Raw genomic sequence first — 17,767 nt, 5'->3', positions numbered from 1 at the left:
CACATTCTGCCGCTGCTTCTATTTTTATCCGAAAAGGAAAACGGTGGAATGTTGCCAGGGGAGGGAGGGAGATGCTTCTGTGTCGCAAAGCACAATGGACATTTTTCAGCTGCTCCCCAGAGGTGCTCTTTGTTAATGGAATCAAAGGTCCTACTGGCAACCCCCTTAAGAAATGAACCGAGGGCAAGATTTGTGCAAGCTCCAGGCTTGGCTTTGAGATCTCCCAGAAGAGCCTGCAGGATCAGGCCAAAGGCTGTCCTCACAGTGGCCAACCAGATACCTCCAGATACCTGGAAGGTGTGCAGAAGAGAGCAACCAAGATGATCCAGGATCTGGAAACGAAGACTTATGAGGAATGGTTGAAGGAGCAGAACTTGTTTAGCCTGGGGTAGAGGAGACTGAGAGGAGATAGGATGTTTTGTTTGGTTGGTCGTTTAGTCGTGTCCGAATCTTCGTGACCCCATGGACCAGAGCACGCCAGGCACTCCTGTCTTCCACTGCCTCCCGCAGTTTGGTCAAACTCATGCTGGTAGCTTCAAGAACACTGTCCAACCATCTCATCCTCTGTCGTCCCCTTCTCCTTGTGCCCTCCATCTTTCCCAACATCAGGGTCTTTTCCAGGGAGTCTTCTCTTCTCATGAGGTGGCCAAAGTATTGGAGCTTAGCTTCACGATCTGTCCTTCCAGTGAACACTCAGGGCTGATTTCCTTCAGAATGGAATGGTATTTTCCCTGTCCTGAATCTTTCCTTATCATCATATGCAAGATAACAAGTTGTTCCCCCTCTCTGCAAGAAACGGTCTAACAGCAGCACGTCAGAGAAGACTGTTCCATATTCCAAACCCAGAGCCCAGACCATGCATGCAGATGTCCCCAGTGAAACACAAGAGAACCAAACTGTACCTTTTACCTGTTTTGCTCTATAGGGCAAAGAGCAACTTTGGCGGACGAGGATTCAAATCAGGAAAAGGGTATTAGGCAAAGGGTCACAACCCAGCTTTTTCATACACAAGACACTGCTTTGATCTTTGGAAACATACACTCGATCCTGCGCCCCCTGTCTAGACATCTGCCTAATATCCAAAAGAGCCTCTGTGATCAATTGAAACCGACAGCTAGACAACTAGCTTGATCAGTGGTCTGATTCTGCGTAATGCGATTCCACCTGAAGGATTTCCATAGACCAGTGTCCGTTTGCTGTTTTGTTGCAGCTCAGAGATCCATCAACAGTTTCAAGAATAAACCGTAACCATCACTGACATCGCTGTTACTTTAAGAAATGCAACCGTAAGGACTTGGGCTTGCTTTCTCCTCTGCCCTCCCTGTTTTCCTCACGTGTCATGTCTTTGTAGGTGGTGAGCCCGAGGTCAAGGAGCTGTCTTAATACAGTGGTACCTCAGGTTACAGATGCTTCAGGTTACAGACTCCACTAACCCAGAAATAGTACCTCGGGTTAAGAACTTTGCTTCAGGATGAGAACAGAAATTGTGTGCCAGCAGGAGACCCCATTAGCTAAAGTGGTGCTTCAGATTAAGAACAGTTTCAGGTTAAGAACGGACCTCCAGAGCGAATTAAATTCTTAACCCGAGGTACCACTGTACTGATATTTGTAAGCTGCTCCGAGGTCCTTTTTTCGGCTATGTAAGTAAATTTCATCCTCCGGCTGCTACCTTCCTACATTCCAAGTAGATAACAACACGGGTGCCTTTCACAAAGCATTCGATTGCTTTGACTACTGGAGGAAAGGGTAGGAAACAGAAAACATCTATCCATCCCAGAGCTGCCATATGGAAGCCTTGCCCAAATGAGGGAAGAGTAAGAGGAAGGCTCTTTGCTTAAACAAATGTTGGATGGCTATCAGTCAGAAAGTTTTTAGCTGTGATTCCTTTACCGCAGGGATTCCGACCAAATGACCTTTGAGGTCCCTTCCAACTCGACAAATCTCTTCCCTCTACAGTGGTACCTCGGGTTAAGTACTTAATTCGTTCCGGAGGTCCGTTCTTAACCTGAAACTGTTCTTAACCTGAAGCACCACTTTAGCTAATGGGGCCTCCCACTGCCACCGAGCCGCCAGAGCACAATTTCTATTCTCATCCTGAAGCAAATTTCTTAACCCGAGGTACTATTTCTGTGTTAGCGGAGTCTGTAACCTGAAGCGTATGTAACCCGAAGCGTATGTAACCCGAGGTACCACTGTATTGTGAGGAGGATGTTTCTTAGTGTATTTTAATGAACCGGATTTTTTTTATATGAATATGTTCCTGTGTAATCATGCTTACGTTACAAGGTAACTTTTTAATTACTTACGTTTTAAACGTCTTGTAAGTTGCTTGGGAAACCTTTTGGGCAATGAGCAACTGGCATGTAATTTGTTAATTTTTTAAATCTGTATCATTGCCGTCTTCATCATCATCATCAAAGGAGGGAGCAGCCATCAGTCCTTGCTTTGCAGGCATGGCCAGTCACCCTCTGCCTCCTATAACACTTCTCTCACCGTCTGCCATCTGGCCCCTGCTTATCTCTTGGGAGAGTAGAAGCTTCTTACGCAAAGTTTCTGCTGCCAACTGTGTTGAAATTGAGAGTTGTAACATATTGCTCCGATGGGCTGGCAGTGGTTTAATGCTAGTTTAACTCTGTCTGTGTGCAAAGTGTCCCTTTTCCTCCGTGTGAACCTTGTAGGAAAGAAGGGGAGACTTTCCATCAAGGCCAGTTTATTTCATTTCAAGACTTCTCGTCTTTTTGTGCCTCTTTCTCTCTCTCTCTCTCTCTCTCTCTCTCTCTCTCTCTCTCTGTCACACACACACACACACACACACACACACACATACACACCCACCCACCCACATACACACCCACACACCCACCTGGAGTTGCCACCCCTTCACCTAGAAAAAAGAACTGGGCAACACCCAAGAGAAACAGCCACACTATGTGCTTCAATAGGCTTTGAGGCCGTCTAATTAACCCCAAAACAATTCCTCTTCCGAGCAAATGTTGCCTTCTTCAAAGGGATATAATTTAGCCATGGATTCCATCCATGCTATTTGCAGCCAGAACAGTAGATACTGACATAGATGCCAATTCTATGGGATGGTAAGTAAGTTGGGACAGGGCTGGGCTGCCCAGTCTTGAGGGGCCGGGCCTCTCTGGGCCTCCCCGCAATGGCAGCTGGCCTTGCCTGACCTCGTGGAGGCGGGCGTTGTTGGGTCTCGTGGCCTCCTCCTGATCTGCGTGATGTGAGGTGCATATCATACGCATGATTTTACACACATGTGATGTGCTCCCCTCCCCGCATGGCATGCCTGGATACTGACAAGAACAAATTTACTGATTTTGGATACAGATAGTGTCTTCTTCTTCTTCTTCTTCTTCTTCTTCTTCTTCTTCTTCTTCGGACAAGATACTGGAGCCTGTGGTGGCATCAATACCAGCATCCATTGTGCCCTTCTGGGCTTCTTTACTGGGATAGTCCCTTCCAGTTCTACAGTTCAATATTCTAATGCTTCAATGCTTTTCAATGATTGGTTTCTTTCTACATTAACGGTTCTTGTGTTTACCGGTAAGCTGCCTTGAGTCCCATCAGGAGAATAGGTGGGGTATAATATATAATAATAATATATTATAATCTATCATCTATCTATCTATCTATCTATCTATCTATCTATCTATCTATCATCTATCATCTATCTATCTATCTATCTATCTATCTATCTATCTATCATCTATCTATCTATCATCTATCTATCTATCTATCTATCTATCTATCTAGGGATGCAGGTGGTGCTGTGGGTTAAACCACAGAGCCTAGGACTTGCCGATCAGAAGGTAGGCAGTTCGAATCCCTGCGATGGGGTGAGCTCCCATGCCTCGGTCCCTGCTCCTGCCAACCTAGCAGTTTGAAAGCACGTCAAAGTGCAAGTAGATAAATAGGTACCGCTCCGGCGGGAAGGTAAACGGTGTTTCCGTTCACTGCTCTGGTTTGCCAGAAGCGGCTTAGTCATGCTGGCCACATGACCCAGAAGCTGTACACTGGCTCGCTCGGCCAATAAAGCGAGATGAGCGCCGCAACCCCAGAGTCGTCCGCAACTGGACCTAATGGTCAGGGGTCCCTTTACCTTTTATTTATCTATCTAATATAATATTTAATAATAATAAATCCTATAACCCAAGAATAGAGAATCTACGGCCCTCCAGTTGTTTCTGGACTACAACTCCCATCAGCCCTTGCAGGCCAGGGCTGAAGGAAATCCAACATCATCTGCAGGGGGTCACAGATTCCCCATCCCTGCTCTGACAGATGTCTCAGCCCTGTGGTGCACAGCACTGGTCTGCAATGAATGCACAAGGGCTATCTAAAATTACATGAGTTTCTTTTTCCCCCGATGCTAGATTTCATGCTCTGTTTTTAAAATAACCACCGCCCTGTACAGCTGCTGCTTGTGAAACAAGAGCTTTCTTTGTGCAGCCATCAGCTGGACTCCCCCAGTCATGTTCAGACCACTTTGATGGACATTCTGGGTGTCCATATTGGTTTCAAGAATGTTGCCTGGACATGCCAAACCTCTTGCTCGGAGGTTCTTTTCTCCGCGGCTGCGGCTGTGTGAAATCCTTCAAAGGAGCCCCAGGCATTTTCTCAAGAGCTGTACAAAACTGGGTCTTCTTCCTCTAACCCAAACAGAGTCAAATGAATTGAACCAGCATTGTGGAGTGCCCAGAACACAGAATGTGGCCTTTTGCTAAGGCTTTTTCTGCACTGTACAGTGGTACCTCAGGTTACATACGCTTCAGGTTACATACGCTTCAGGTTACATACTCTTCAGGTTACAGACTCCGCTAACCCAGAAATAGTGCTTCAGGTTAAGAACTTTGCTTCAGGATGAGAACAGAAATCGTGCTCTGGCGGCGTGGCGACAGCAGGAGGCCCCATTAGCGAAAGTGGTGCTTCAGGTTAAGAACAGTTTCAGGTTAAGAACAGACCTCCGGAACGAATTACCAGTAAGCACTTAACCCGAGGTACCACTGTACATATAAAACACCCTCACACCACTTTCAACCTTCGTGGCTTCCCAGCAAAAGATCCTGGAAACTGTAGTTCGTAAAGGGTGTTGAAAGTTGTTAGGAGGACCTCCTTCCCCCTGTCCCACTATTCCCCTCACAGAACTAGAATACCTAGAGTTATTGCGTATGGTGTCTCCGAAAAAAATTCACATCACTTGGGAAGACAGGCGAACTAAAGCCAGTGTACTGGAAGAAGCAAAGATCCCCAGTGTCAAAGCAAAGATTCTTCAACACCAACTTCGTTGGACTGGTCATGTTGTGCGGATGCCTGATTATCGTCTTCCAAAGCAACCCTCTCTTCCGAACTTAGAAATGGAAAGCGTAATGCTGGTGGTCAACAAAAGAGTTAAACCTGTCTCAAGGCAAATTTTAAAAAATTGATATAAACAACAACAACAACTGGGAAACATTGGCCTGCGAGCGCTCCAGTTGGAGAACAGCATTTACCAAAGGTGTCATGGGCTTTGAAGACATTCGAACTCAGGACGCAAGGGAGAAACATGCTAAGAGGAAGGCACGCTTGGCAAATCCACACCGTAATCAACTCCTGCCTGGAAACCTATGTCCCCACTGTGGAAGGACGTGCGGATCCAGAATTGGCCTCTATGGCCACTTACGGACCCACTGTTAAAACCATGTTTATGGAAGACAATCTTACTAGGCTATGAGGGACCGCCAAAGAAGAAGAATTAATATTGTGTTGCATGAAGCAACTGGACGCATAAAAGCTGGCTCCTTTTGGAATAAAAGTTGTCCAACCCCATCATGATGATTCAAAGCTTTACTAACCACAACCTCTTCAGAACAGGTACAAAATCATCCTGATACACTGAGATAATTCCACAAAGCATGTGCTTATATAAGCACAGGTTCTTCTTCTTAAATATATGACATCATTATGGGCAGCTGAATCTTACTTCAATGCTGCTGATGGGATGGTATCCTGCCCCACACCTGAGACTGCAGGCCAAGTTTGGGGTTCCAGAAGAGGCCATGTGGCACCATAGGAGGGTGGCTGGGGGTTAGGAAGACAGGGGGCGCTGTTCTTGCATATCTGCCGTCTGAGGCCATTACTTCACTCTACCTAGGGCTGCTCCTGGCCAAAGGTAAAGGTAAAGGGACCCCTGACCATTAGGTCCAGTTGCGGATGACTCTGGGGTTGCAGCGCTCATCTCGCTTTATTGGCCGAGGGAGCCGGCGTACAGCTTCCGGGTCACGTGGCCAGCATGACTAAGCCACATCTGGTGAACCAGAGCAGCGCATGGAAACACCGTTTACCTTCCCGCCGGAGCGGTACCTAGTTATCTACTTGCACTTTGGTGTGCTTTCGAACTGCTAGGTTGGCGGGAGCTGGGACCGAGCAACGGGAGCTCACCCCGTCGCTGGGATTCGAACCGCCGACCTTCTGATCAGCAAGTCCTAGGCTCTGTAGTTTAACCCACAGCGCCACCCGCATCCCTCCTGACCAAAGGACCCAATGCCAAAGTATTTAAGTGTGTGGAACAGAAGCCACTTGTACCGCACTGTTTCAACAACCAGAGAACATCCAAAACGCCCCGCAAAGGCAGCCCAAATGTGGACCGTCTTCTGTTGTTCTCAAGAGCTCTGGAGCCAGCCCCTGAAGATAGTGGATTTCTTCCTTTTTCTCCTCCCCCTACTCCCGCAATAAATCTGCTTGCTTGCTTTAAGCACCTCCCAGTCTTATTTAATTTAAAGCTCAAGCCACACAGCTAATAATAGCTGCCCGGCAAAGAGTGATGCCCTTCCATGCTGCGTTCGGCGGGATTACGGCTAAGACGACTCAAGGAATGTGTCGAAGTGTTTGTGACATTCCATGGGATCCTCTTTGCCTTTCTGAAAAGGGGGAATCTCTTCTGTTGGGAAATGGATCCTAGGCAAGCACAATCACTGGATCGCTTTAGACCCCTGCTGAAAACCTTTTCGTTTCAGTAGCTCTCTCGAGTCCAGGCTCGTGGTTTAGTTTCTTACATTTCTTTTGCAAGGCTTTGGTTGGTTTTATTTTTGCTTTTTAGTTACGACGATGTTGTGCATATTAGTTTTTAATTGGTTTGTTTCTTTTAACTGGGTTTTTATCTATGTTTTTATTCGCACCCTCTTTGGAGAACTGTGTGATCAAGCAGCTTACAGATTTTCTAAATAAAATAAGCCCCATTAGCTAAAGTGGTGCTTCAGGTTAAGAACTGTTTCGGGTTAAGAACAGACCTCCGGAACAAATTAAGTACTTAACCCGAGGTACCACTGTACTTATCCTAGCATGTCACAAATCCTCAGGGCAACAGGTTTGCAAAACAGTGTCAGTGACTGCTTCTTACTTCTTTGGAGGCAACCCAAAATGTTGGTAAGGAAATGGGTGTGGGATGTGATATATATATATATAGCAGTCAAGTACAACATTCCTTGTTTTCCTAGAGTGGACTTGCAAGGGGATGTTTGCTCCAGTCAGTCAGAACTTCCTGTTTCCTCCTGAGCTGGGACATACTTCCTCTTGCATGTGACTAGAGGTGGGCGTGACCTTACCTGTTCAGGTAACAAAAAGGACAAAGCACGCAGCTATCTCTCTCTCTTCCACTTCCTCCTTCGTAGGACCAGCAGTTTTATCATAATAATAAATTTTATTTATACCCTGCCCTTCCAGGTTTAAAAACCAGGCTCAGGGCGGCTGACAGCAAATTTAAAACACTGGTTAAAATGCGACTTAAAAACAGCATTAAAATACAACATAAATGCAGCATCAGTGTCAATATAATTCAAAAATTCAGAGGTCATTTTGGAGGGGGGACTCCAGGGCTAACTGGCCAAGTTGGTCCTACTAGGGCCAGCAAGGAGACCAGGGAAGAGTTTAAATGTGGGGTCCCAGAAGGGTTTATTCATAGAAAAGGAAAGGGAAAAGGGGATAGAGGATCAGGCTAATTCAAATTGAAGGCCAGGTGGAATAGCTCTGTCTTACAAGCCCTGCAGAAAGAGATTAAGTCCTGCAGGGCCCTCGTCTCGTGGGACAGAGCATTCCACCAGGTCGGAGCCATCACTGAAAAGGCCCTGGCCCTGGTGAGGATAGTATGGCTTCTTTGGGGCCTGGGACCTTTAAGCTATTATTATTCATGGACCTCAGGGTCCTCTGTGGGACATACCAGGAGAGGCGGTCCCATAAGTACAAGGGTCCTTTGTTTAGCTAGAGATGCTCTGTTGGCTTCCACATGTCTATACTTCTGTAACTAAGTCTGCCTTCAGGGATCCATCTGTGAACTGAATGTGTGAGTAAACCTCTTTTACTGACTTTAAATAAGATTGCCGTGTGCTTATTCTTTTAAGAGGGATATAAGGAACCTAATCGGGATGCGAGTGGCGCTGTGGGTTAAACCACAGAGCCTAGGACTTGCCGATCAGAAGGTCGGCGGTTCAAATCCCCGCAACGGGGTGAGCTCCCGTTGCTCGGTCCCTGCTCCTGTCAACCCAGCAGTTCGAAAGCACATCAAAGTGCAAGTAGATCAATAGGTACCGCTCTGATGGGAAGGTAAACGACGTTTCCGTGCGCTGCTCTGGTTCGCCAGAAGTGGCTTAGTCATGCTGGCCACATGACCTGGAAGCTGTACACCAGCTCCCTTGGCCAATAAAGTGAGATGAGCGCCGCAACCCCAGAGTCGGCCACGACTGGACCTAATGGTCAGGGGCCCCTTTACCCTTTTACCAGGAACCTAATATTAAGAGGCTGAAACAAGCTCGCAACCAGCTACCTGCCGTGCGTTTAAAGGGGAATGTTAAAACTCTGCTAAGTTATAGAACTTGCTAGTGCAAGTTAGGAAGGATATTATTAAACTGTATATCCTCTCCTGCTTCCCTGAACATTCCCACAATGGGAAGGACGGCTTATAAAAGAATGGAAATGGTTTATTGAATATTGACTGGTAAGTTGTAAACAGATAAGAACTATGGCAGGACTATTGTAATAACCTGCAGTTTTATAAGAGTACAGTGGTACCTCGGTTTACGAACTTAATCTGTTCCAGAAGTCTGTTCTTAAACCAAAACCATTTTTAATCCCAGGCGTGCTTTCCCTAATGAGACCTCCGCCACCTCTGCCCTTCCACTGTTCGGATTCTGTTCTTAGACCAAGGTAAAGTTCTCAAACGAAGACACTATTCCCGGTTTTGCGGCGTTTGCAAATCGAACCGTTCTTAAACCGGACTGTTCTTAAACCGAGGTACCCCTGTATATATTTAAAGTAGATAAATAAATGAACAAATGAAGTTAATTTGGATATGCAGAAGATATTAAAAATTAAGGAATCGCAGAAAGAGGGGGAAGGAAGTCAAGTTTTGAAACATTAAAATGATTGTAAAAATTAATGAAATGTATAAAACTGAAAAGCATAAATATTTTATTTTTATTTATTTTTTTAAACGTGGGCAAGGGAATGGGAAGGGCGGCTTCCTTGTTTCAAATGAAAGAAAGGTGCTTATCCTCTGGGACACCGTACTTCAACTTGTGCTCTTCAAAGAGCTTGCAGAGTTCCTCCATGTAGACCTCGTGCAACTTGTCCACCTCCTCTTGGCTGGGGTTGGGGCGCTTCTCAACTTGGATGGGTTTTCCAACTGCGGGCGAGTGGGGAGGGAAAGACAGCAAAGAGTGGTTAAGAAAACTCAGGCGATAAGGTAAAAAAGGAATGGGGTTGCTTTAAAAACTACCTGACAAAATATGGTTCCAAAAATAATACTGGGTTGTGGTTAGATTAATTTCACTGATATAATGGGGGGAAACGGATACTATTAAATGAATGCAGAATATTTGTCACTTCCTCGCCCTTCCCGGTTCAAAAACTGGGCTCAGGGCGGCTAACAACAAATTTAAAACACTTAATTATAAAAGCAGCATAAAATACAGTATAAAAACATGAATAACAATAAAAATCAAAAATCAAAAATCAATTAGATAAGGCTAGCTGGCTGAATTGGTCCTAGTTGGGCCAGCGAGGAGGCCAGGGGAGAATTAGCTGTGGGGTCTCAGAGCGGGTTATCTTCATAAAAGGGGAACGGGAGGGAAGAGAAGGGAAATAAAAGATCAGGCTGAATTCAAATAATATAGCAGGGATTCAGACTACTTTTCCGGATCAGAAAGAAAGTGACTGGAAAGAAAGAAAGAAAGAAAGAAAGAAAGAAAGAAAGAAAGAAAGAAGGAAGGAAGGAAGGAAGGAAGGAAAGAAGGAAGGAAGGAAAGAAAAAAAAAAAGAGGATTACAAATGTATTTCTTTCGTAGAACCTGGCGTATAGAATATTCAAAGTACTGTTTGTATCCTGTGAACGATTTTGTGCACTTGACTAATTATTTTTCGTGTTTTATTATTTATCATTTTTCTTTTTTTTTCTTTTCCTTTCTTTCTTCTCCTCTCTTTTCTTTTTTTTTTCTTTTTATATATTTTCCTTTTATGTATTTCTTCTTTCTATTTTTGAATATTTGGATGTAATGTTTAATTTATACTTTTTGGTATTTTTATTTAAATGCAATAAAGATAATCAGCCAGAGCTGTTGAGCTTTTTCGAGGGGAGGATGAGCCAAAGTTGTCTGGGTTTCGGGCTTGGCCCCAGGAAGTGGCGCAGCTGGGAATCCAGCAAAGACTTGCCTGCCTTCCCTCTGAAAGGCTGTGCTAATTGTGTTTGTCAGACAACAATGGGCTAACGCGGTTTCCGACCAACATCCCATTAAGTGTCTCCTCCACTGCAGAGGTTGGCGAAAGTCCGTCTAACCACGGAGAAGGTCCAAACAAGCTGTCAAACAATTATGGGCAACCACTGCCTGTCAAATCCTATCAGAGAGGATGGTGTTACCTGTACAAAACTGTCTTTTTGAATTAACCTGATGTTATTGTGGCCGGCTCCGGCGATAATTACCGCGCCACGGTGAATTCAGTCCTAGAAACGTTCTCTCGGTGTTTAGCATCAGGCAGGAGAATCATTAGTAGTATTAAACGAGCTTGTACTTGGTTGCAGAAGTAGGATCCCCAATTGTTGGAGAACATAGCTGTCAACCGTCCCTTATTTGGCGGGAAACTCCCTTATCCCAGCGCCGTGTCCCGCTGCTGTCCCTTTATTGATGATGTCCCTTAAATTTCCCGGGTTTCAAAGAAAGCAGCTCCTCTCCCTCCCCCCCCTGCCGGCCAGGGAGGAGGGAGGCTCCAACTGTGTTGCTTGGCTGCGTTGCTCACCCAATAAGAAGTCTAAGAACGACTGGGGTTGGAGCTTCCATGCCTTGTGCTGATCAAATCGGCTGCATTGCCTGGGGACTCGCCTTTGCTCAGCGCTTCCCAGCAGAGAGGTGACGGTGGTTTTCCTTGAGGCTTCATTTGGCTGCTGGCTGGGCTTTCTGCCTTTGGCTCAGAGGGGCTCAGAAGTTGAACATACCTGTGCTGAGTGCTCAGATCAGAATCGGATGAATATGTCATCGAAGGGCCACTCACCCTTGCCGGAGAAAAGGTCTGTCTAGAGCGGTGGCACATGGTGGGGGGAAAGGAAAGGAGATCTCGTGGGAGGGAGGGAGGCTGTGTGTGTGTGGCTAGTTAATGCAAGCTGAGGGGGGTTTTGAATGCTGGACGCCATTTTGTTGCACATGTTGCTGCAAACTTTGCAGTGCAAAGCCAGGCCGGGGAGCCATCTTAAGTTGAGGCTGCATAGGCCTTGTGGTGCATGTGATTCAGATTCTATTCAGTTGAACCTCTGGTTACAAAGTTGGTTGGACAGTGTTCTCGGAGCTACCAGCATGAGTTTGACCAGACTGCAGGAGGACAGGAAGACTGGAATGCCTGGAACAGGTGAGGCTGCAGGTCCCTTATTTTGGCTGCTGATCCCTTATTTTCAAGGCTGTTGGTCCCCTATTTTCAAATCTGTAAGTTGACAGCTATGGTTGGAAAAGGGGGTCTTTAAGCTAATGAATGCTTTTGTCTCTCACTTTTCCAATCTTAAGTTTCGCACATTCCGCTATTTCCATTTAACGTCCTCATGAAAATTCAGCATTTTGGTGCAAATTACTCCAAATATACCGTACACACTTTTCTGTAGGTAATTTTGCCCAATGCACATGTTTTTGCAAAGCCAGTCCCTTTATATCAGGCATAGGCAAACTCGGCCCTCCAGATGTTTTGGGACTATAATTCCCATCATCCTTGATCACTGGTCCTGTTAGCTAAGGATGATTGGAGTTGTAGTCCCAAAACATCTGGAAGGCCGAGTTTGCCTATGCCTGCTTTGTATAATGAATTTTGTCTGCTATTTTCATAAATATCTACATTTCTACTTGCGTTTTATGCAAGTGTGCGCATTTATTGTGCACATTACTTGGCTGAAGAACTGAACTGAAAAATTGGGAGGTGTGTGGATTTTGAAGAATGACCGTTTTGGTTTGCCCATTGTTTTGGAAAATGTGACTTGGCTAAAGGCCTATGCACACTTCCTCTCGTCTTGCGGCTCTCCCCCAGGGAAAACTGCTTTCTAGTGCTCAATCAGAGCAAATGGCGATTGGGGTTTTCTCCGGATTGACATTTGCTCCAATGTAGCACTAAAGAGCGAGTTTTCCGTAGGGAAGGAACGAGGCAAGGGGAAAACACTTAGAAAGTGAAGTGGAAAACTGCTTAGACCCAGGCTTTCTAGGCATGAGCAGGCTTAAATGCCTTGCTGAGTGTTTCATTCTGGAACATTCCCCAGTAACTCTCATGAGATTGGTTAACTCTGGTCACATGGGAGGTGTCTTATTACATTCTCCATTTGGTTTTGTGCAAGTGACTTGACTCATGGCTGCAGCTCCATGAACACTGAAGAAGAGGCCATGTTAGATTGCGCGCTCTCTCTCTCTAATCACAATAAAGGAGAGGTCTGACAATGTTTCTGTGCGAATGTATGTGATGGAAAGAAGGGCAGTAGTTTATGTTCTCCCAAAGAAGCAGTAAGGAGAGGTCTACTGGAAGGAGAAAGTGGAAACATCACAGAAGGAACTGCATGGCCAAGCTGAATATTCCACAGAAGGCTGAGCGGAAAGAGAGAAAGACACAGTTTGGTTGAATGTTTACGGAAGAATCAGTAATCTAGGGCTTCCATACATCCTGAATTTCCTGGACATATCTGGGATTCGTCCGTCAGAAATAGCATCTGGGCAGAAATTCCAAACATTGTTTAAAATGTCTGGGAAAACCTGGGCAACCCATGTTGGACGTGTTGATTTTTTGGCGAATTTCCCCCAAAACAGCTCAAAAGCTTTTTCTTCTTTTTTGAAAAATTGCAAAAAAAAAAAAAAAAAAAACCCTCATCAACTGGCCCCTCCCTATCCAAAAAAGCTCAACAGTTTTTGTGTCCGGATTTTCACTTTTTGAAATATGGGAACCCTGCGTAATCTTCAACTAAGAAAAACTAGGCCCACGCTTGAATAACTATGTGAATGTAATTACTTTGCATATGTTCTTCATTAGCTATATGTTCTGCAAGCGAAAGCTTCTTTGAATATTTTAACAAGTGTTTGAACCAGGGGTCACCTAATTTTTCAGCAGGGGGCCGGTCCACTGTCCCTCAGACCTTGTGGGGGGCCGGACTATATTTTGAAAAAAACATATGAACGAATTCCTATGCCCCACAAATAACCCAGAAATGCATTTTAAATAAAAGCACACATTCTACTCATGTAAAAACATGCTGATTCCCAGACCGTCTGCAGGCCGGATTTAGAAGGGGATTGGGCCGGATCCGGCCCCCGGGCCTTAGTTTGCCTACCCATGGTTTGGACACTGCTTTAATTTCCAGAAAAGAGTAATCTTCGCACAGGATTTGGCTTCCCAGCTGCAGTTTAGCTACTCTCCCAACCAGACTTACCCACAGTGTGGATCGGTCGCCGATACGGAATGAGCCCAAAACTGTACTGAAAGATCCCGCGGGCATGGAAGAGGGGGAGTGAGATCCCCATGATCTTTTGCAAACGCTCTTGGATCCACCGTAGCCAGCCGCCCTTGGGGTTTTCAACTTGATCGAACAGTTCATTCTCACCGAAGGAAAACACGGGGACAAGAGGAGTGCTGGGGGAGGGGGCAGAGGAATGGAAAAGAAGGTGTTGCGTCATCATCATAATGCCCAAAGCACACCCAGTGTTTATACCAGTGGTAAGGAGCCCCACCCCGACTTGGAACACTGTCTAGGAGTGGATCTTGAATTTGATGCGGCCCCACTGTGGGTTAAACCACAGAGCCTAGGACTTGCCGATCAGAAGGTCGGCGGTTCGAATCCCCATGACGGGGTGAGCTCCCATTGCTCAGTCCCTGCTCCTGCCAACCTAGCAGTTCGAAAGCACGTCAAAGTGCAAGTAGACAAATAGGTACCGCTCCGGCAGGAAGGTAAACGGCATTTCTGTGCGCTGCTCTGGTTCACCAGAAGAGGCTTAGTCACATGACCTGGAAACTGTACGCCGACTCCCTTGGCCAGTAAAGCGAGATGAGCGCCGCAACCCCAGAGTCAGCCACAACTGGACCTAACGGTCAGGAGTCCCTTTACCTATGAGCCCGAAAAAGCAAGGCTTGGGGTCCGCTGAGGCTCCACCCCTTGCCCTCGATGGCGACTTGTCCAATGTCAACACTGCTTTTGCAATCCAAGGCAGGAAGCAAAAGCAGGAGATTTTCCTGGATCCCTGATGAGCTGTGCTTTACCTGATGGCTCACCGCTTGTATAAAGTTACAGAGCCATCAGGGCTAGGCGCCATCAATTTGCACAATGCAGTCCTTCGCCCGACAGCGCGCCACGACTCACCCATGATGTATAGCTAGCCGAACAAACCCCTTCCGGTTTGCCAACAACAGAGTAAAAGCCCCTGGTCGGGCGTCCAGAGCTTCTCGCGCTCCTCCCACAGCGATGACGAGGACATTCCCTCCTCCTGACCTCCGTAAGACGTTGGCAGCCGTTTCCTTGTCAGATGGGACTAAACCTGGGTATGAAATGCAGGAGACGTGAGAGTAAGCTCCCTGAAAACCATCAGTACAGTGGTACCTGGGGTTACATACGCTTCAGGTTACACACTCCGCTAACCCAGAAATAGTACCTCGGGTTAAGAACTTTGCTTCAGAATGAGAACAGAAATCGCGCGGTGGCAGCGTGGCAGCAGTGGGAGGCCCCATTAGCTAAAGTGGTGCTTCAGGTTAAGAACAGTTTCAGGTTAAGAACAGACCTCCAGAACGAATTAAGTACTTAACCCGAGGTACCACTGTAGTGTTATTAATAGTACTATTATTTGGCAAATGCCTTTGCGGGACATCTTCAGGAGAATAACAATAACAACAACAACAATAATTTTTATTTATACCCCTCCCTCCCCAGCCAAGACCAGGCTGAGGGCGGCTAACACCAGGTATAAAAACAAGATTAAAATACATTAAAATGCAGCCTCATTTCAGTAGAAACTCAAATCGAAAAACTTTTTGGGAATGAAAATGTCAAATCTTCATGAAGGCCAACTGTCCAGACCGGTCCTAGGTGGGCCAGAAAAAAGCCAGGGAAGTCCCCAAATGGGAGTTCCATCACAGAAGGAGAAAGGAAAGAAAGGAAGGGGATCAAGTTGATTCCAAGCCAAAGGCCAGGTGGAACAACTCTGTCTTACAGACCCTGCGGAAAGAAATCAGATCCCGCAGGGCCCTGGTCTCATGAGGCAGAGTGTTCCACCAGGCCGGAGCCAGTGTTGAAAAGGCCCTGGCTCTGGTTGAGGCTAAGGGGTAAGGCGTAAACCTTACACAAACTCAGAGTTGGGTCCATAAGATGGTTAGATGGCGCCTTGTTCGCCTTCTTCCAGCAACCCCTGCAGCCAAGCTGGTGCCAAATGAATTCCTTGCCTTCCCTTTGAACATCAGCGAGACCAAGGGGAGGGGATCTTGTCGTCTGGGCAGTCCAGGATCTACAGACACAGTGCCCAGGCTTGCACCCTGAGTAATTTCAGTGCTGCAAAAATCATGCAGGAGGCAGCAGTTACAAGCTACTGGTCTCTGCAGTCATAGCAAGGCCCGTATTCTCCAGGAGTTTGACTTAACCCCTGGAAGCACACTCCATTGTCTCTCAGGGCAGATGGATGCCAAGACACTCTTTTTGCAAAACTCTTTGTGTGCAAAACGTGTAAGGCTTTGTGGTGCCTCAGTTTACCTAATGGAAAGCCTCCTGGGTGCAGGGGTAGAGGACCTGTGGCTCTTCAGATACTGGTGGACTACAACTCCTATCATCGCTTGGACTACTGCAATGCGCCTACCTGGGGCTACCTTTGAAGGTGACCCAGAAACTACAACTAATCCAGAATGCGGCAGCCAGACTGGTGACTGGGAGCGGCCGCCCAGACCACATAACACCGGTACCGAAAGACTTGCTTTGGCTCCCAGGACGTTTCTGAGCACAATTCAAAGTGTTGGTGCTGACCTTGAAAGCCCTAAACGGCCTCAGCCCAGTAGACCTGAAGGAGCATCTCCACCCCCATCATTCTACCTGGACACTGAGGTCCCGCGCCGAGGGCCTTCTGTCGGTTCCCTCCCTGCGAGAAGTGAGGTTACAGGGAACCAGGCAGAGGGCCTTCTCAGTGGTGGCACCCGCCCTGTGGAACGCCCTCCCACCAGATGTCAAGGAAATAAACAACTATCTGACGTTTAGAAGACATCTGAAGGCAGCCCTGTTTAAGGAAGTTTTTAATATTTGATGTTTTACCATGTTTTTAATATTTTGTTGGGAGCCACCCACAGTGGCTGGGGAGACCTGGCCAGATGAGAGGGGTATAAGTAATAAGTTGTTGTTGTTGTTATCGCTGACTAACAGCCATGCTGGATGGAGCTTGGGGAGGATGGGAGTCCAATGACATATGAAAGGTCACAGCTACTGCATCTGGTATGCCGCACGGAGGACCTTAAGGTCCACAAATGACAACACCTTGGAGGTCCCAGGTCACAAGGTGGTTAGACTGGTCTCAACTAGGGCCAGGGCCTTTTCAGTACTGGCCCCGATCTGGTGGAATGCTCTGTCACAAGAGACAAGGGCCCTGCAGGACTTGACATCTTTCCGCAGTGCCTGCAAGACAGAGCTGTTCCGTCTGGCCTTTGGTTTGGACTCAGTCTGACCCTTATGTTTCCCTCCCCTTACGGTTTTGATCTATGGGCTACTATTAAAATGAGGCTGCATTTTGAATTATATTTTAACCTGTATTTTAAATTGTTTGGGTTTTTTTTAATTGTAATTTTACTGGTGTTAGCTGCCCTGAGCCCGGCAGGGCATAACTAAATTATTATTATTATTATTATTATTATTATTATTATTAGGTGCAGGAAGTTTACAAAAGCACAGACTCTCTCTCTCTCTCTCTCTCTCTCTCTCTCTCTCTCTCACCAGCCAGATATTGGCTTGTATCAACCGCCCTGAGCACCACAGCTCTTCTTACCTCCACTCATCAGATAGTCGCGGAAAAAAGGGATTCTGAACCAGAGGTTCAGCATCATCAAATGAGGGGTCAGTCCTGGGAAGATCTTGGAAAACCCAGTTGCCTCCGTACAGAAATTGAGGAAGGCTCCAGCCACCAGGACTCCGTGGGGATGGAAACCGAAGACGTAGTTCTTTGTCGGGTCCAGTTCCACCGTCTTCACCAGCTGTAAGAAGACCAAAGTCATTTAGGGCTCCTGCAGGACTCACCTTCTGAACTGGGAGAATGAGAGA

General features: G+C 46.5%; 1 protein-coding gene across 1 annotated transcript in view; it reads right to left on the bottom strand.

Annotated features, from left to right (window-relative positions):
* Positions 1 to 9,430: 9,430 nt before the first annotated feature.
* The window catches only part of MOGAT2 (monoacylglycerol O-acyltransferase 2), a 40,602-nt gene continuing 32,265 nt past the window's right edge, over positions 9,431 to 17,767 (bottom strand). The window contains exons 3-6 of the mRNA XM_081002324.1: positions 17,496 to 17,700; positions 14,846 to 15,020; positions 13,922 to 14,121; positions 9,431 to 9,667 (exon numbers count right to left, since the gene is read on the bottom strand). Of these exons, the coding sequence (XP_080858450.1) occupies positions 9,513 to 9,667; positions 13,922 to 14,121; positions 14,846 to 15,020; positions 17,496 to 17,700 (735 nt within the window). The 3' untranslated portion in view covers positions 9,431 to 9,512. The remainder of the gene's footprint in view (positions 9,668 to 13,921; positions 14,122 to 14,845; positions 15,021 to 17,495; positions 17,701 to 17,767) is intronic.

The sequence above is a fragment of the Podarcis pityusensis genome, assembly GCF_964106645.2.
Source record: "Podarcis pityusensis genome assembly, chromosome: 4".
Taxonomy (NCBI): domain Eukaryota; kingdom Metazoa; phylum Chordata; class Lepidosauria; order Squamata; family Lacertidae; genus Podarcis; species Podarcis pityusensis.
This window is presented reverse-complemented; position numbering and strand designations above follow the sequence as displayed.